At 40.9% G+C, this 21,189-nt stretch overlaps 1 protein-coding gene across 1 annotated transcript in view; it reads right to left on the bottom strand.

Annotated features, from left to right (window-relative positions):
* Positions 1-21,189, bottom strand: part of thsd7ba (thrombospondin, type I, domain containing 7Ba) — a 176,224-nt gene that overhangs the window by 54,530 nt on the left and 100,505 nt on the right. Inside the window, exon 13 of the mRNA XM_034236864.1 lies at positions 12,798-12,989. Within this exon, the coding sequence (XP_034092755.1) occupies positions 12,798-12,989 (192 nt within the window). The remainder of the gene's footprint in view (positions 1-12,797; positions 12,990-21,189) is intronic.

The raw sequence follows: 21,189 nt of genomic DNA, 5'->3' as shown, positions 1-21,189 counted from the left end.
TGGTAAAACAAAATAACAAGGCAGGCCGGGCACAAACAAAGGGACCAGATGCTCATTAACAACAACCAAAATAAAGAGACTCCAAAAGAGAGTTTAAGAGATTATCCAGGGTACTATTTAAAGGGGAAAACAAAACCTCACGTTAACCGTGGTACAACTGAACTGAGGAAGGCTGCACACCCACAGCTGTAGCTGATCAACAGGTGCTAGTTACCTGGGTCTAAGCTGTTTCACACTGTCCCTAATTCTAAATGCTGTTCAACAGGAGCTAAGCAACCTGGGTCTAAGCTTACACAATATCACACACAACACACTACTTAGCACTCTGCAAAGCAGTCTAACTAAGCATAGAATTACAGAGTTTACGGACACAACAAATAATGTAGTAGGAGGCTAGAGGCGTCTGTCTATCCACACAGAGCCTCCAGAATGATGTCCTTGCCCGGCCTTTATACTCCTCCCCCGGGTGACGTGGCAGAAGCGGGCGGGGATGTTGTGAAGGCGGGACGGCCAATGACAGCTGACGGACTGCACAGCTCATTCACATATACACACAAAACAGAGTTAAGGGCACAAGGTAACAGCGGCTGTAACAGTGACATTTAAAAAAATCACTTCCCTTAACCCTCTATGGTACGCACTATGATGCCATTTGGGAAAAAAATGTTTGGAGTGTTTTTTTGTCATATAATAGACTAAATAAACATAATCTAAAGACATTTTAAATAAATAATTATTTGGGGGTACTTTTTGGGGTACGTTGCCTTGAGGCAACAACGTACCATAATGGTAAGTTATGAAAAAGAGAGTTATTGTTTCAAATTTGAACAAAATGTATTTAAAAACAAATGCAAAATACTACATAGCCTTAACAGGTTAAATTGCATGCCAATTCAAATGTGAAAATCTTTATTTTTTATATTTTAACAAGATTACATGTCTGAAAGTTGCCTGCAGGCACATTGTACAATTGTGAAACAACCTTTAGCAATAAATACGCTTAGAGCCTAGGCATCTTTCATCAAACTTTATTGAGCCATTTGACTAAATAGACTCACTGCTTGTGGAAGTTCATGAAGCAGTTATTGTCAGCAGTGTACGTGTACAGGTACGTGACACACTTTGATCACTGCACTTTCACCCTTACAGCCAGGTTATTTGCACCGGCCCTTTTTCTCCACCCACACAGGCCAATGGTCAGTGTGGTCTTGATGCACATGTGTTGATGGCACTGATGAGGAAGAACCTCTGTGCTTCTTCTCAGCCAGGTCTCTGTCAACATTATGAGATGGTCTCCCCCTCTTTTTCAAGACTTTCCTCTCGTTGCAAAGACAACTTGCAACTTCAGCTTTGAATTTCAGCAGGCTGTACATTTCTTTCTTGGGGATGCACTTCCTTGACATGATCTTTGTTCTGTAGAGAGCAATCAGCGAGTCTAGAAGATCCACTCCTCCCATACTTTTATTGTATGCATGCACGACACTTGGGCATGTAACCTGCAATGTTTCTTTCTTTTTCTTATCCCATCTTTGCACAGATCATTGGGTTGGCTTTAACATCAAATGTATCTTGGTTAAATTGTAGAGATCTATGATGAATGGTATGCTTTTGAACAGTTTATACCTAAACACACAATACCCCAATATCATGGTGAATCCATAATGGTACGGTGTTGCCTCAAGGCAACATTTACAATTGACCATAATGGTACGATGTTGCCTCCAGGCAACATTTGCATTTTAACAAGTTTCCATTACCTAATTAGCAAATTAAGTATATTAAACTATTAGAAAATAAGGTTTACTCACCTATTATTGTGAATACATTTTTTTCCAGACAAGAAATGCGCAGGAAATGACGTTTTTAGACACATTTCTTGGAGAGAAATGGCTGAGCTGATCCTTGTGGGAAAGGCGGCAAACAGGGTCTTCAAATTGGCCACCAGAGAGTCTTGGGACAAATTCAAACACTACTATTGGTTCCTTATGGTCCTGCCTCTTTTTTAAAGTATTGCATCATAATTTGAGATGTATTGTGTGAATGTAAAAGGCAAAAAATGGGTATGTTGCCTGGAGGCAACATCATATAGTACCATAGAGGGTTAAGCAAATTGACCATTTGAACTGCAGTAGTTGTATAAAAGGCCCGGCTAAAATGATACCCATGGGGTACTTAAAAGCTTATTCTGACAAAGAAGAGAGTTGGAGCAATTTTAAATGGCTCAGTAACAAAGCTGTATAGTGTAGCTAAACCATTTATCTGCAGTTCAGCTTTTACAGAGACACACACAAACTCTGCTCTCTAATCTTTGAATTGAATACCCATACAACATTCAACATGCTGATTGACGAGAAATGATACTCAATGCAAATAAAGCAATGCAGAAAAAATGAAAATCCATAATTTAAAAGAAATAAATTCCACCCAAAACAAATCAGATTCTATCCTGAGACAATTTTTACTACACCAGTATCTCCATAAATGTGTGATATTAAAACACATCATTATGTTATCATATAAACGTTTAGAAATCACTATAATGAATTAAAGTAAACTGGCAACATAAAGTATAGAGTAAAGGCCCCTACACACCAAGCCGATTTCGGCCGTCGATAGATGTCGATAGATGTCTGGCCGTCGATGAGCGTCCTGTCACCCTCAGATTGGTGTGTCCCGCACATGGATGCATAATAATAACTGGATACAGCATGGGAGGCGGGGCCTAATTCATTCCTATGAGAGTTGCTCATTGGCGCATGAAGACAAAATGGTCCAACTTTTAAGAGAGCGAAACGTCACGAAAGTATTCATATAATCCGTTCTTATTGTGCATCCATGGGTAAAGGTAAAACTCATGTAGTACTGAACACGTCACATGAACGTGCTGGGCGGCGTGGTCCCGTGGGTTAGATGCGCGTTCATAATGCAGAGGAAAATAACTCAGAATAACGTTATTAGCACATTGTACAACTTGAGGACCGAATGTTTTTGATAAGGGCTATACAAGTGTTCATACTGGGTTGTTTATTTAGTTTAAAAAAAATTATCCAACGATTTACAGACATCTCTTTCCCAATGTTAGTCAATGGGAAAAAGTCTTTCCGGGCCCAGCGACTGATACGGAAGTGTAGTACCGTCGTTTGGCCACAACGAATATTTTCCTGAGAGTCCGGCGCACTTCCTGGGGGCTTGGTCCCGCCCTGTTGTGTCTTTTCGGCCATGCCGACACCCATGCCCGGCGCCGTGGGAGGGCCAAGGAGGGCCAGGCCGGGTAATCTATGGTAGGGCTAACCCATACAGTGGTGGGGCTCAAGTCAGTATTTGCAATGTAATTACATACACACTATATCGCCCCCCTTGACAGTGAAACGCCACGCGTGAGGTTTAGATTATTTCCCTGTCTCAATCTAAATTGAACTGTATGAAATAAAAAGGCACATTTGTCTTGTAGTAAATAAAAAGGGCGACCTGGAGCCAATCCTGCAATTTCCCCACAGGTGAAAGAGTTGACTTGCTGAAAACCCAACCCCTGCAGGGGGGTCTGGGGGGATTCACCCCCAGGAGATTTTTTGAAATACTAACATAAAATACACATTCTGGTACTCTCTTGAGAAGAAAAATAAATAAATCTATTACTACACGACATATTTAAAAAAATAAATGCCATTTTAGTTTGTTGTTACTTTGTTCTGAAAGCTGAACCTGCTGCTCCTCACAGAGAGAAGAGGGAAGAGGCTGTGTGAACTACTTTACATTGTGGATAAGGGTGGATAGCCCCCATTGTTCTGTGTGTCAAAATGAAAGACAGCCCACACACCTATCCAGGGGCGGACTGGCCATCGGGACGAATCCCGATGGGCTGGTACTGAAGTGGGCCGGTCGGACGATGTGGGTCTGCCAGTAACCGGCCTGGGCTCGACATTATAAATGGCCCGCTGGCCCGGAAGCACTATTTAGACACCCCGGGTCAGCATAACGTAGCCTACTTTCCACTTGCCCGCTCAGGCCACTAAAAATATTGCTTTAAAAAAATTGTCCTGTGGTATAGGTATTTTGACTAGCAATTTAGTTAAATTGTTTAGTTTATCAACGCTACAACATAGCGTTCCGTGAGTTGTTGGATGAAAAGCAAACAGCTGTTTGCTGCGGAGCGCAGCGCGAGCAGGCTCCCGTGAGTGGGAGCGCGTTCCTTCACTACAGACTATTGTATTCGCCAAAAATGTTTTTAATACCAGCAGTAACCGGCCAAGCGCCGGGCAAAAAACAATCTTCAAATAAAAGAAAGTCACCGGAGGAGTTAAAGGAGAGTGACAGAGAGCATGAGAAGAAGAGGGAGAGAAAGTTTCAGCCAGCTTGATCGATGGAGTTGGCTTCTAGTGGTGCAGTGACGCATCCTAAAACCCTTTTATAATCTATCGATTAGATTTATGATTCGAAAATTATAAAAGTAGGGTAGACATGTGGAGATTATCCGGCTGAACAAAACGTGCATTTATCAAACAGGTTTGTTTTCCACAGACCTTATTTCCAGCTATTTTCCAAAACCCTGTGGAGAAATCCCATTGCTTTTTGTCGAGGGAACCAGCAGCTTACTTCCTGGTTTTAGGATGCGTCACTGGCTGCACCTCTCAATATGATGCCAATATAAACAAGGTCTTCTGTCTGCTCTGTACATCAATGCCGACCTATGCTGACAAGTAGACTAAGTGAAGAGTAGACAATATAAAGGTATTGGCGAAATGTCCCAGCAGTTTAGGATAATGAGGGTTCTAATCTAATCTACTACATAGCCATTACATTTCTAACTCCTAATGACAGGAAGGCAGAAAGTGCATTATACAAATAATAATACTCATAATAATAGCAGAATTTGTTTTAACAATGACCACAATATCATTATTTTAATAAACCAAATATGAACAATTGAGGAAAATGTGGAAGAACTGATGATTCAAATGTTATAGTACAAGTAGTAATGTAGTTAGTGCATACATTACTATTGCAAGAAATGTGTTCATTTTCTTCATTATTAGTAGATTTTTTTTTTTGGACGAATGCTCCGGGCCAGTGGTTACAATGGTGGGGCCAGTGATAATACAAGTCCGGGCCGGTGGACTTACCCTTAATGTCTACCTCTGCGTCACTAGCACCCCCCCCCCCCCGACAATTTACTAGCGGTATTTAGCTACTTGCGGTACCGCGGTGGGCCGGCGGTACCGTAGTGGGCCGTTCGAGAGTCCCGGGCTGATTTGTAGTCCCAGTCCGCCCCTGCACCTATCAATCATCAAACCGTGGGGTCTTATTTCATTACGTGTTGACTTCTATCAACACGTAATGTTGTATCGATGTATATAGAGATGTACTACCGCAAAAGTATTCTCCGTCGGGACTTCCTGCAACAACACCACGCCGTTATCTTAATTCTGATTGGCCAGAAGACATTATCAAAGATGTTTTATTGAGAAGAGATCACTACGTGACAAAAGTTTTCAAAACCGTTTCTAGTCTTCGGTATTTCCAGACAAGTGGCTACTGAAATCAATCTTACTAACCAGAGATGTTCACAAGTCTTTTTTTGCAAGTCCAAGTCAAGTCTCAAGTCTTTGGTCACGAGTCCAAGTCAAGTCTCAAGTCTTTGTGGGGTGAGACTTGATCAAGTCTCAAGTCTTTGGTCACGAGTCCAAGTCAAGTCTCAAGTCTCTAAAAAATAAAAGTCTCATGTCTCTTCTGGTTGTAATAAGCCTTATATTGTCTGCTGCTATCCAGTCTGTTAAGAATACTGCACAGATATCTAAGAAATTCAAAGCATTTACTGTATTATTATCACTCCTATATCTATTAGCATACAGTATCAGTACTGATTAGTTGTTTGTTATATGATCACTTTAAACAGGCTATTGCAATGCAATATGAGGAAAAACATCACACTTTAGCTAAATGCAAACAACTTATAAGCAAAACACTTCAGAATCAGAAATCAGTATCACAAATACTTTATTAATCCCCCGCAGGGAAACTGTGTTAAAAGTACTTAAAAGTATACATTTGTTCTGTGCCATTTGCAACTAAAAAACTATTGCTGCAATATTATCTGAAATATACTGAACTGGTGATATTAAAACATGACCTGTTCCAAAAGAGATATCTACCATTAACACCATTTACCAGCCAAATGCTGGTAAATCATGCAAGTGGCTGGTACTGTATGTTGCACGCACCAGCCAAAAATAACAATGGCAATCTATTGAGTGGCTGGTAACATTTCAACATTCACTAGGCTAGCCATTTGGCCAGTGGACAAAAATGTTAAAATTTGACCTCTGCAACCGTATTGTTTAATTACACTGGGTCTCTAATTACATCTTTTAAGTCTACTATACAGTAAATAAACATATTCCTCTATCCTCTCACTCAAACCCAGTGTAATGGTAACCTGATAAACCTGTAACATTAACGTTACGTGGTCAACAATAAACCTGTAACCTGCCTATAAACCGACAGATGTATTTATGTATGTAACTATGTATTTTTCTACGTTTAACGTTAGCCAGTAATGATTAACGTTACCGACCTTTTTTATGTCATGTCAAGAGTTGGATGTCAACGCCACTCAACGCAAACAAGTGTGACAAGCAAACATTCACTCATCTTTTCAAATATTCAGTTACAAAGCTAGTAGCAAGCTAAGTTAACATTATATAGCTGATGCTGAGCTAAACATGTTTGCTAACCGTCCATATGCGTTAATGTGACTGACCTCTCCGGGTGAGTTTTCAAGTGCCTGATGAAATTTGACGTTGTTGCACCAGCATCATTGATTTTAATATTGCAGACTTTGCAGTGTGCGCTCTTTTTGTTGGTGCCGCCGGCGTTTTGTTCAAAGTTTTTATAGTTGAACCTAATTAAAAGCGGTCCAGCTGCAGGTGTCCCGCCGGTCGCCATGGTGTGACCATGATGTTAATGTTAAAGGTGGGGTAGGTAAGTTTGAGAAACCGGCTCGAGATACACTTTTTGTTATATTCCATGGAATGCTCTTAACATCCCGATAGCTGGCCCGGCTAAAGTAACTGGATGGCCTACCTGCCTGTCAGCCTTCCATCGGGGCACAAACTTATCTCGTGCCCTCATTGGTCATGTGCGCGTTCGTGTGTTGGAGGAGGGGCTCTGTGAGGAAGTGGCAGATTTTCTCCGGTTGTGTATTTTCAAATTCTAGCGATCTCGAGCTGGTTTCTCAAACTTACCTACCCCACCTTTAATACGCCAAAAATAGAAAACACAATGATTGTTCACGAGTCCCAAAATACGAGTCCAAGTCAAGTCCGAAGTCTTTTGAGCAGGAGTCCAAGTCAAGTCTGAAGTCTCTGTGTGTGCGACTTAAGTGCGACTCGAGTCCGAGTCACAAACTCGAGTCCCCATCTCTGTTACTAACTGCCGTCTGTGCAATTTACTCCGCGCGAGTTGGTGGACTTTATTTAGCTTACTTTAACATCATTTTTCATGGTGGGGCTAAGCCATTTCTTGGTATGGCTATAGCCTACCCCAGCCATACCCTGGCGCCGCCACTGCTCTCCGAGTGCAACGATGAGGAAGCTGCCATCCTTAACCAGTGTGCCTTGCTCGTGATTTACCAGTGTTTGTGCTGCCACACACACAATGTTTCAAAAGTGGTTTCTATGTTGCCCTTTATTTATGTATGTATTTGCGATAAGTGTGTCTTTGCGCAATGCTGTTGGCCTTGCTGTTTGATATATATATTGTGCCGCAGGCCCGCAGCACGTGACGGTGTTGTGTGCCCTCCTATGAAAATCATATGCCCTCCCTTTAGATTTGTTCTGGCGCCGGGTCTGCCGACACCTTCCGGGTCTGATTCACCTTGTTGAATCGGCCGTGGAGCCTGCGGAGGCTGTCGGCAAAATAAATCATTCTGATTGGCTGCAGCTTAGCGAAATACTATTTGCCTGAATAGAGTGCCACAGTGACGTCACAGTGACGTCCTAAAACCCGGAAGTAAACTCTTTCCGGTTCCTTCAACAAAAACCAATGCAATTTCTCCATACAATTTTGGAAAATAGATCAAAATAAGGTCTGTGGTTGAAACAAATTGAAGAGACAGATCACGTTTTGTTCAGCCGGATAATATCCACTTGTCTACTCTACATTTATAATTTTCTAATCATAAATCTAATCGATAGATTTATGATCGATAGATAAATGATTAGAAAATGATCTGGCTGAACAAAACGTGATCTGTCTCTTCAATTTGTGATTACAAATAATATACTGTTAGTAGGCTAGTTAAACCAATAATAATTATACGGCTACAACTGACAGTTATGTAGGCACATTTTTATTTGTTCTTAACGCTGTGTGATTAAAAGAATAAACACAAATAGCAGGATAGGCACACATATTTGCTACATCTTGCCCCACTGATAAGGCACTGCTGATACTGTTAAAATATTGGCATAGTTCATCCCTGTGCTGCTTGGCTCAAGCTGTAGCATGTAGCTATTTGTTGTTCACAGTCTGTCTTCTGGTTGCCTCTTTTGAATGACGAATACACACTACCGCCGCCTGCTGGTAAGGAGAGTCATTGTGAATCAAGCATGCACAGTGCGTACGTGCTTATTGGCCGTCGGCTAAAGTCTTTGCTGTGTGTTCCAGTGCGACTGTTTGGCCAAGACGCAGGAGACGTGAGGCGACACAACAGTCGTGTTCTGTCGGGACGTGTTCTTTGGTGTTTGTTTGGTGTGCAGGGGCCTTTAAATGTTAAAGTTTTCAGAGCTCTTAAAAAGGAGTTCTAAATGTGTTAAATGAAAATTAGATCTTCATTTTGTGTTTTGCTGATATTGAGACCTTCAATCTTTTCTACCATGGTGTCATTTAGTCTATTCGTTACAAGTACAGTATCAGTAACATACAACAATGATGTATGAGGGATCACACTAATCTAAAAAGGCTGTGATTGCCACTGTGACTCAGAAGTCGGCACATCCAACATTAGAGCTAGGCCCCGTGTACACGGAGACGAAACGGGTGTTATCCGCTACAGTTCTCTATATCGTATGGACGGTTCGTTCACACGATGCCGTAACGGAACCGCGGAAACTGAGCCCTCAAGCGATAACGGGTCCCAAGGTGGGTAGATCTGCGGACGGAACGCTCTGGGGGGTCAAACGGCTCAGTGTGTACGCCCGATACGCCACAGCCCCGCCTCTCCCCACCTCTCCTGCTCACTCCCGTCATTGCTGATGTGTTTCGCCAACAACAACAACAGTGTTCCGAGTGTTTCGAGCCAGGTCCCAGTATCTCGCAGGACAGTGCACCCAGCAGGAGCCTCCAGCAGACCCCCCCGCACGGCAAAGTTTCCGTTAGCCGGTAATTACCGGACTATGACCGGTAAAATATGCTGAAGACCGGCAAATCTAAATCTCTCCGGTCAAAATGTTGCTTATTGTTTAGGTGTCCTTTGACACGCAGGCAGTCATATAGAGATCAGCTGCTGCTGACGGAGATACGCAGCTCTGCATGATCACCTGCAGCTCCACCCGCTGTGATGGAGCGGTGAGCGGAGCAAAACACACGCTTCAAGTTAGATCATCTCACTTAGCTATGTTAATTACCTCTCAAACTACCTAAACTAGTTATAAATATGTTTATTTTTACTGTCGGGTCACTCATTAGTGGATCAGCAGCTGCATGAGACGGATACTGATGGGCTGTCAGGAGATGGGGAGGAAATGAGAGGCTCCTTGTATTATTCTTATATTATTATATAGTGTCATTATTCATTTGTTTTAAAGCTCAATAAATAACAAAGAAGACCTTTGACCGGCACTTTTCTAATTTTGTCCAGGAGATTTAAACTTTGACGGACATATTCTAAAAATGATAACGGAAACTATGCCGCACGGTTCCCTCGTCCCTTGGAAGAGGCGGATAGGTGGGTGTTTTTCATCTGCTGGTGGACTACCGGGGAGATTGAACGTCCTGCCCGGGAGCCAGGCTCAGAGTTAGTGGCAGTGGGTGCGGTGCACCTGCCTTTTACAGCAGGAGCACACGCTCGCCTCGGGGAGGGAGACAAAGAGAAACAGAGGCCGCCGAAAACATTGGTTCAAGTAGTTTAGGAGTGTATCTGAGCATGCAATCATCAACAAGCAAGAGAGCAAAATGCACCTCAGACCAGTCTACTGATTAAATATAAAGCAAAAGGATAAGCCATAACACAGCTACTATGCAGTAACGAAGCACACATTGAGAAATAGGCGATGGTACATATTCGTCCCTATGGCCGATATAGAAATATTCACTTAACCTAATTTGAATTTCTTTGGACTTCAGAGGAAACCTCCACAGGATAAAGATGCCTTTCAAAAAGACTCCTCTTTGGACTCCAGAACATTCCTAAGCCACCTATAATGCTGTTTGAAAGGTCCCATGACATGGCCATTTCTACTGATCATAATTCCATTGTTGAGGTCTACTAGAATAGATTTACATTGTGCAATTTTCCAAACTCACATTGGTTTCTCATACAGCATCTCTGTATAGTATGTGTATTCACTCTCTGTCCTACACAGCTTGTTGGAGCTCCTGTCCCCCCCCTCCCTGTGAGCCCAGTGTGCTCTGATTGGTCAGCTCGCCCACTCTGTTCTGATGAGTCCACCACCGTTACAGTGGAACATCAGTGAGTATGTGTTACTATGGCGTTAGCAACCAGAAAATGACACCAGTAATGACAAACAGATGAGAATGATGCATGAGGTCTGGGTGCCATGTTGGCGGGACGTTGCGCGGCTCCCTGCCGTTTCCTGGTTGCTGCGTGGGGTCTGCGAGACAGCGAGACATCGCGAAACACAGCCTGAACTCAGCCTGAGCACCATGGATGCGGGAAGGGGGGGTGCTGAGGGGGCTGCAGCACCCCCATCTGCGAGGCTCCACTAGTACCCGCAAACACGGCGGACCTACAGTGTAAGCGCGCCAGAGTTTCGCCGCTGCGAGGCTCCACCAGCACCCCCTCCAGCGCGTCACAGTTTTGCCGCTGAGAGAGTGTGTGTGTGTGTGAGGAGCTCCACGGATTGACCAATGGGTCCACTTGGGTATGGTCACGTCACTGTACCCAGGAAGAAAAAGAAAAATCTCCAACGAGGCGTATAGACAGGTCTTTTCTGTGTTAGAGATTTACTCGCTACAGGGTGTACTTTGAGGGTTTGTGACTTTGCCAGAAAAGCATGACATGGGACCTTTAATATGAATACACATAAGATGTACAGCTATGCTCCTTTTCATGTGAATGGCCCAGTATGCATGCTTCATGACACAGTGGTCTGATGATCAGAAGGAAAACCAGTCAAACAGATAGCAAAACTCTACCAAAAGTCAAGCAATCACATGGTTTTCTGAGCGAGATAGTAAACATCAGAGGCGTCACCTTAACAAGCCAAGGTACAAATCCAATAAATGTGTGTTTGTGAGTGCAAAGGAGGTTTGGGATGTCTGAAGCTGACAAAACAGTAAACGGTTACAATGTGCTGAGGCGTGGCTGCTCATTTTATGTCTTTGTCCTTTCAAGCCCTCAATTAGTTTAGCGTGTAAACACACTGTGCTATGGGTGATAAGTGGCAAGATACGATGGGGGCTGGTGAATTGTGACAAAACAAAAATGACACTGGAGAAACAAATTAGATGTATTCATTGTGTCCTTTGTACCTTTTCCTGCACGAGCATCTTGCCACTATCCAACCTCCATTTTATTGTATTCGTAACAGGGCTACTTTGATAGGGTTAGGGTTATACTGAAGCATTAACCCATTCTTTATGTATGAATGTAGTTGGGTCCAACATAGAAAATCCAAAGAGACATACACTGCCACGAAGAGCATTTCCTTAAACCATCTTTTGGAACATTACAATGATTACTGCAATATGGCCTAAGGATGCTTTAAACATGGCTGTATTATGCAAGCGGCTGTATTATGCAAGCAGATGTGTTGGTTGACAACTTTCTTAACCACACACTTAAAACCTAGCTTAAAACCCACAGTGGTTTCACTTTCCATCACCTGACAGAGAAATTAAAGCAAGTGTTAAAGTGGGCAGTGAAGAGTTTGAAAGCAGAGCTATAATGACCATAAGGACGCGCTGAACACAAACACACGCTCTTTCCCAAATGAAGCCTACCGCAGAGCTCCGGGCTGATTCCACGTGCTATATTCTACGATTCTTATAGAAGGAGACAGGATGTGTTTACTACAACCCCTCCAGCATCAGATCAAATATTCATGAAGACAAATAGTATCCAGCCTGGTCTGCAACCACAGCATGTAATTCTTATTTTGCCATCTGCACTGGAATAAGGGATTACACGCTGTGAGGGACCTAATTTAGACCAGACATAACACAACGGGGACAGTAGGAAGCTACAGTAACAGAACAAGAACCAGAAAGAGGCTTGGCTGGATTGCAGTACTGCATGTACGCCTGTCAAAGAGCAAGTGGTTTCAAGTGCACGAGAATATGCTGCCATGACAACAACCCTGAAGATCAAGGAATGTAGACCAGTTTCTCTTGGACTGACTGTACAAGGTGACTACTTTCTGTTTCCAACTGTGGTGCAAGCTACAAGGTTGTAGTAGGGCAATGACACTGGCTGATGGAGAGGTAGAGAAATATAAACAGCAACAGATATCCAGCGTTAAAATATGGACTGAGGTTTTACAGTGTGAGAATGCATGAGCTAAGAATCCAATCTCCAATCCAATGTTGCCTGAGAGATATCTATGAAGAAAAGTCTTTACCTGTGAGTGAACGCTTGCGACTGTGGGAGCTGCCACATCCAGCGCATTCAGAGAACTTGGACCAAGCAGTTAGAGTGCAGTCATCCTTGCAAGTTATCCGGCACCCTCTGATCTGGGGGGGGACGGGGCCGGCCCATCGCAGGCAGTCTGTCATGTTGGCCGACTCACCGCTCTCCTCTACACAACTGATTCCTGCAAACATAGATGAAAGCAACGATGTCATTCCAATTACACACATAACAGATCACATCACAATCATCCGTGGGGTTCTACATTTTCCGACATATTTTTTGAATGGTTTTCTGGCTAGGATAAGCTTGATTGAAGGACATATTTATCTTCACGGTTTGATTGAGCAGAAAATGGGAGGGGCAGGTGTATTCAGTTCTTTATGTTAGGTTGAATGGTCTTACAAAGGAAGACATAATTGTTATTGTATAATTCATAGCTTTCTGCTTTCATGTTAAGATCTAGTGAAATGCTAATTCAACCTTTAAGCACAACATATTGTGCCAATTATGATTTATTAAGTAAACACAATGCATTCATGATATTCGATTAACCTGAATGCTAAATACTTCTGACAGAATGATGTATATACCTTCCGATCAGAGTATTGGTATTTAATCAAAGAGGGATAAAGACATCACAACCGAGTGTTGCAGCAGCAATATCTTCCTCTGTGTGCTAAGAATAATCACTTAGAGAACACAGTAGGAGCAGATGGGTTACTATTTATTTTTGAAATACTACTATAATGAAACACACTAAATCAACTGAAAGCAGTCCAATGCGGTTGCTTTTGATGAGTTTGGAAAATATTCAATTGAACACATTTTAGATTTTTTCTTTGCATACTCAACATTTTTAAAGAAGCAAGGCCACTCTGCCAGAAAGGTTTATGTAGTTAAGAAAAAAATAACATTATGCAGTTTTACGAATTGAAGGTAGGTATATGAAAATACTTCAAAAATAATATATCCACTTTAAAACACAAAGCCTTAACTTCAAGTCTCCTATTTTACAAAAAAATTAACATGTGATTCCTAAAAGAATGATCTAATCTGTGGCAAAAACTTTCAACATACAAATGTTTTAGAATCAAACTGGTAAATATCTTCTCAGGGATGGAAGCGTCAATATTTTAGAGATGTAGACGTTTTTATTTGTCTTATTTGCATTGCCATTTTTATTGTTTATATGGCAGGATATTGAGCAAACACACTATTTGTTCTGGATTACATTATATATCCAACTGTCTATCAAGCATAACCTTCCATTTGCTCTCTCAAATGCTGATATGATTGGACTAAGGCTCAATAATGCATGTGGGCTGTATATCATAGTTAGATAAAGATGTTTACAGGTTTATCAAAGCATCTATTCTACAGAGGGGATGCTGTGGTCCAAGCATTACATTTCTTGAAGTATGGCTCATAAGAATAAACTAAACACATGTGTTTTCAGGATGTGAATAGTCATTGTAATAATGTAAATCAAGTGGGAAACCTAATTGAAACACTCCCAAGATAATTTGAATTACAATGATCAGAAGACCTACAAGGTGGGAAAGTAATAACTCTCCTAATTTCCAACACTGATACCCGAGCCTGCATTTAACCTGGCATGAATGTTTGCAGTGATTATTATAACAGTAGCTCAGCCCTGGCTTAGAGGGAAGCAGCATACATGAGGAACCTTAGCAGTGATACATCTGTAATGAGTTAATTAACATCAATTAAATAAAGAAGAAAACAAAATGAGTAGTTGTTTGGATGCTGGCTGAAGAGAGAGAGGAAGGAGCATGTTATTTTTATTTTTTCCAAGGTGACACTGATAAGGCAGGAGTATTTGATTGGATTGTAGCTTCCTTAAACATTTTAATTAGAGCACGACAAAGGATAAAACCATGTTCAAAACATTGCTGTCTCATGGACACTAGGACTAGAAGAAACGTTTGCCAGTAAAGGAAACTTCTCCTCCCCCCCAACGCCTCAACGCCTCTGCGGATCCACTGATACACAAACATGTCTTCAAACATCCATTCCATTGATTTCTATTTGACTTTCAAATTTTGCCCTCTGACAAAAACGGTTGGGTTTTCTACATGTCTGTCGAGGATGTGTGGGATGGTCATTTACATACAAGGTCTCCACAAAGGTATTGCATGGGAGCTGATAGCTTCACTAAAGTGCCTTTATGTAACAGCTGCAATCACAGCGGTAAAAAAACAACCTTTTATTTTGAGATGTACAGGTTAGAGCGATGATACTATAATGACCGATCAAAGGTGAATCTTACTTTCGATTAGACAAACCTGTTTGATACAAAGCTGATAGAGTATAAGTCCAATAACCACTACTGTAGGAATCGTTTCACGTCCATATGGTATTTCCTTTTGTCTATTTGACTTAAATAGTGTTTTTTCACCAGTGAAAGCGTCATCCCCAATTTGTTTTATAAGCAAAGCCAAGTACTGACATTTTGATTTTGAACCCAGAGCCATCCATTTTTAACATGTTTATTTCAACCAAAGCCCATTTTTGTGGCTTTTCACCATCTCCTCTCACAAATGGTAACAATTGATGTCACAGTACGCCACTGACAGGGATCATCTTTAATTATACAGCTACTGAGAAAAGGTGAACACTTTTGAGGGTTGGTTGAAAGGACAAGCTTTGAAGCGGCTCGACACTTTCCTGGATAATGTTGTAGACTTTGAGCACATCCTTTTGATTTTATATTTATATTATTTTATTTAATAATGTTTTGTTTCAACTGAAAGCTTTTATCAATCTGACTCAGAAAATGTTCTATCATTATTTTAAAGACAACCTTTTTGAATCCACTTAAAAACCCCTGCCATAAGATATTCTTTATGTTAAAGACGGACTGCTTGTATAATGTTTTTCTATATAATGCCTTGTGAGGAGCGATGTGGATTCATCATACCCATTAACTCTCCTTTTTCCCTGCAGCAGAAGATCAATCATCACCATGACTCATTTTCTAGTGAATCACTGCTCAAAACAGTTTGATTGCGACTCAGGGAGCGATACAACACATCCATCTGGTTAGGAGCCACAAGTTGGCCGAATGCAGTCACAGCGGGGTGTAGTTATTTTAAAAATCCATTGGCTCACTCACTCACTCCAAGGTATCAGCTGTAACATAATACAGCATTTCCTAGCCGGTTGCATTTAGCAGAAGATGTTCTTCAGGCAAGGTTAAGATTCATCTTCTCAAATCTTGTCTTATTTAGTAACAGCTCTTATCTGTGACCTCCAGCGTGTCGGATCACCGTTTGTACAGCAACACTCACCTCACTTGGTTCAGACATTTGCATTCATTCAACATGCAGGCCTGTATCCGACAAGGGGCCAGACACTCTGAGGTGGGAGGAAGCATTCACTCAAGCCAAGGGCATTTTGGCTTTGTAAAGCACAAAACCAATTGTGTGCTGAAACTTGGCCCAGATTCTAACCTTACAGTACATGCCTGAGCCAACGTCCAGCGGTCTGACAGACTGCGCTGTAGATCCCCGGTTGCTAATTGAACTGTTCTGTAACTGCTATTTGAATGTTTCATCATCAGTAACTGTTTCCCAGGGCAGTGTAATGTTTCTTATAAAGAGTCCAATTTCCAACCAACGCTCCCGTACAGTAATCCTCCCAGGGAAGCCAACCTGGCACCAAGAGTGATGCTTACCTCAAGAAAAATAAAACAGATTTCAGCAGTGGCTGTGTGCCTGGTTCTGCCTCACAGTTATGTTAGTTCAGCCAGAATGTCACTGATGATGCAAAACACATAGGTATACTTGTAATTAAAAGAAAATGTAGCCATTTGTGGGTGTCCAACTAGTGAATGCAGTCATTTGAAGCAATACAATTACTCAGTGCTGTTTCCATGCTGCACCAACTGCATCCAGCAGCATTATTTTATCCCTCTATGGCATACTGTTGCCCTCAGGCAACAAACCACTTATTTCGACCTCACACTGGCCCTCTAAATATTGTAATTATTTTAAATATACACAATGTCACCTGACATGCTGGTGTCCAATAAAATGAGGGAATTATATGGGTGTGGCATTTTGTCTGGGTGGAGCATATACAGTCTATGGGGTGGAGCAGTCCTTTCTGCAAGCACAGCTGCAGGGGACTCAGGGCCACCACTTGGTAAGATACATTTCACTTTTTAACATATTAGAAATGTACACAACTTAAAATAAAAAATACATGCATGTGCAAGAATACGTAAAGAAGTATATTTGATTGTTTAAAGACTTATTATGTATTTATTAATTAGCTAAAATTATGTTTTTTTGTTCGTTGCCTCAGGGCAACACTGTGCCACTTGGACCACTTTTTTCCAGGCAATATCATACAAGTGTGCTCAGCTGTAAAATGATAAACCTCATCAATGTTTTTAGCTCTACTGATATTTACAGGAAATGGACAACAAAACATGTCATGGGCAGAAGGGACACGATCAGGCTGTTAGGGCTATTCCGTCTGACAATGAGGACAGTGAAGGTCAAGATAGGTTTACACACACACACACACACACACACACACACACACACACACACACACACACACACACACACACACACACACACACACACATACACACACACACACACACACACACACACACACACACACACACACACACACACACACACAAAGAAAGAAAACCTTTTGAGTTGTTTTTTCTATTGCTTCTGAATTGTAGAAATTCTTGGTGTTTCAATACCCTCGTAGCACAGTGTTGCCCTGAGGCAACAAACCAACCCCTGGTTGAGGGGTGAGGGGGGGTCACATTTTATAATTTATATAATATCAGGGACCCCTAAGCTCCTAAAACACATGGTGAAACATTTTCCTCCCAAAATAAAAAGTCATGCCATAGAGGGTTCATTTGTAAGCCTTACTGTTGTTTACATTTGTACCATGTCTGTCTTTCTTTTCGCTGCTGAAGAAGGATACATCGTACATGTAACCATTGATGGTCCAAATGTTATGGCCACATTGTATAAAAGCTGTACGATTCTCTCTTGGCTATAAGGAGCAATAATTCTATCTCTTATACTATTTTACAACAACAAAAGCTTTAGCTTCAATTAACTGTGACTCTGTTTATATTGTGTTATGTTTTAATGTCCTGTGTGTTAAGGTACTGGATCCACAACAGTTTTAGCAACGTCATTTGTTGTGTTTGTCATTGTTACAAGGCGGTGCACTCTTTATTTCCCCTCAGAAACAGACTTCCTAAACTCAGCCGGTTGCAAGACTAGATACCTAGAATTTCAATTTTGTATTGTAAACTTGTTACTTCATACATCCTTGGTTAAGTTTGAAGTTATCTTGGGTTGTGTAACTCCGTACAAAGGCAGGAGCTGATAAGATGGTCGTAAAGAAATCTCGGGAAACTGAGTGCCTGGAAACTTCTGAAATCAGCCTGTCTCAGAAGTTATACACAGAGCTGCAGCAAATGTCGAAGCAGACAGGCGGCAATAACATCCATTTTCTGTTTGATCAAAAGACAGTGTAGCTTGACCAAAAAATATATTCTCTTGTAGTTAGGAATACATGTTTATCTCGCTTTCCCATGAAACGCTTAAGGATAGGATAAGGATCATTGGGTTTGCTAATATGTTGAAATGGTGTAGCTATAAGCACTTGTAAATGTTTAATTCATATAAAAAGTCATCTTAAAGCTCCTATATTCTACATTCATGCATTCTCAATACCGTGCAGAACTTTAGAGAGAGATGGGATCAATTATCATTTAATAAAAAATGCTTTATTGATTATTTTAATACATTTTTTATTAGGAAAGTATATCTTAATAACGAGTAATAAAGTACACCGGATATAAAAGCACCACTGACTCTTTGCTAAATATATCAAATGTATTTATCTATGGCTAATATGACGTATAAGACATGTAGGTTTTAGTTGAAAGACTTCTTAGACATTAGTCACCACGAGATGCTGCTGAAGAAAATGCAGAGGAGAAGGTGACCTATTTAGCGTTCCAGGATGAATATCTGACTTGATAATGCAGCACAACCTGCTTTTTCAAATGCAGCTTTTTCAATGAAGGGAGATATCTGAAGTAGATACCATCTGGCACACACTTCCCACAGGATGTGAATACTAATACTAGAACTACAGTGAATATGAACTGCATGGAAAATAACATTGTTGAATATTATGAGTGTTAGTGAGATGTATGTTAAGGAAATCTGAATTGCAAGCAGCAAAACAGAGAAGCAAAGAGGCGCTCCAAAAGGGAATAACGCATAATGTGACATTGGACTTCATAACATGCAAGAGTTATTACATGAACACAATAAAAGCTGTACAATGTCATCAGTAGTAGAATTATCTAAATTAGATTGTATTATATATTCTGAGTGTGGGTGGATAGAGGATATAAAGAGCTCTCTTCGGGCATCATAATCACATCTCCTTGAAAACACAATGAGAAACCCCTGCTATAACTTGCTGTCATTACATTTTTGATATGCCCTTATCCAATTAGCTTATTCCCCGAATATGGCCATATTCCGAGCAGCTGTGTCCTAATTATGCTCCATTTTGGCATTTATATGTTATTTTGCATTGAGTTGGTTCAGCCATCCACTGAGTAAAAGAAAACCCTAGATAAAATCTTTGTTGCTTCAAATCTATATTTAAATCCAGTGTTTCTACTGTCTGCAAATTCCAAACCCATGCTTCAGTTTTTGAAATGTCACAGGTATTTAACTAAGTCATTTTCTAATCATATTCAAATAGGAAGCTTTAAAGGTCAACGAGGCATGCTCCTAACCTGAACACTACAGACACTTCCCCCCTCCTCACTCAAAAGTCATAGAAATTCACTCGTGAAATGTCAGTGATATTTATACTGCCAGGTTAAAGTGAAAGCCGAAATGCTAGAAAGTTCTCAAGGCAGCAAAGTCAGCCCCTGGAAACTTCCCTTGAATCACACCAGTAAATTAGATAGAACAGCCAGTTTCTGGGATTTATTGGGACATTTTGCCCTCCACTAAACGAGTCTGAAATGATCCAATTAACACTCTAGCGCTTTAACGATTTGCCAACTCCACTCAGAAAAAACGCAGTTCTTTTTGAAGGGCAGTGAGCAGTTATCTGCACAGTCCAAAAGACGCTCAACACAGCAAACACTCGCAGAGCACACTTAATCAGAGGTGTTAATCACAGGGATACAGTACTGGAGAATACTTATTATACTTATCAATACGGTATCATGCCAACAGTAATGATTGTAATGTAGTTCAGGCAATATGGGGGCTACAGCAGACAAACAGCAGCAGCACATCATTATCAGTTGTATAACAAAAGAGAACAATTTCCCCCAATGCAAAAACATGTGTTTTGCATTCAGCAGGAACCATGTCGTAGGAAACTGTTTTACGAAATAGTTAAATGTCAGTAAGTAAAAATAAACATGCAATTATCTTGTAGCTTTGATTTGTTGGAAATAGCTTGTTTCAAGTGAGGTATACGGGTGCATCTGAAAAACAACTTAATATATTTAAGTACCAGGAAATCAAGTTCATAATACGTTTCTACCGTGTGTATTTATGTTGTATACAAAGCATTGTACAGCAATGTACACGTACAACCAGTGTGTTCTATTGCAGATTGTTATATTGACAGTCCACAATCACTAAGAACATGTGTAAGATAACCACAAAAAAACTTTAAATATATACCATACATCATTATATTTAAGTAGAGTAACTAAAGCATGAAAAGGTGAAAAAAAATGTATTGAAATCTATACGTTCTTTGTTCAAAAATATGACATATGTCATGTCATAAATTTTCCTAATCATACTTTTACTTATGTACTATTTTTGATGCAGTACTTGAAAATGAAAATGTTTACAGTGTGGTTGCAGTTATTTTTCTCAAGTAAAACATCTGAATACTTTCCACCACTGGTTGTTTGTACTTTGACCCTTTATGCTGACAAGGAAAGATTCCAAGCTCATCATTAATGGGAAAACATGTAAGAAACAACAGGGAGAGCGACTTTTGCGCAATCTTTCTCCCAGGATTGACACTGATGTGTGTACAGAGGTTAAAAAAACATAGTACAATTACAACATAGACAAGACATATGACAACAATGTATCCAGGTGGATGCAAATAAAGTTTCAGGCACAGCAAACTAAAATATTGTAGGCGTCCAGCTGGACAACGGTAAGAAACTACAGGCAATTAAATCCACAAAATAAGTGGCAATTTACTAATGCACGTCTATGTGCCCATATTTTGCTGGGAAAATGCACGTGGGTGCGTAGAAATGTTGGACAGAAAATGATTTGCATCCATTTCGGGTGAAGCAAGGT

This window comes from Gymnodraco acuticeps, unplaced genomic scaffold, assembly GCF_902827175.1.
Source record: "Gymnodraco acuticeps unplaced genomic scaffold, fGymAcu1.1, whole genome shotgun sequence".
Taxonomy (NCBI): domain Eukaryota; kingdom Metazoa; phylum Chordata; class Actinopteri; order Perciformes; family Bathydraconidae; genus Gymnodraco; species Gymnodraco acuticeps.
This window is presented reverse-complemented; position numbering and strand designations above follow the sequence as displayed.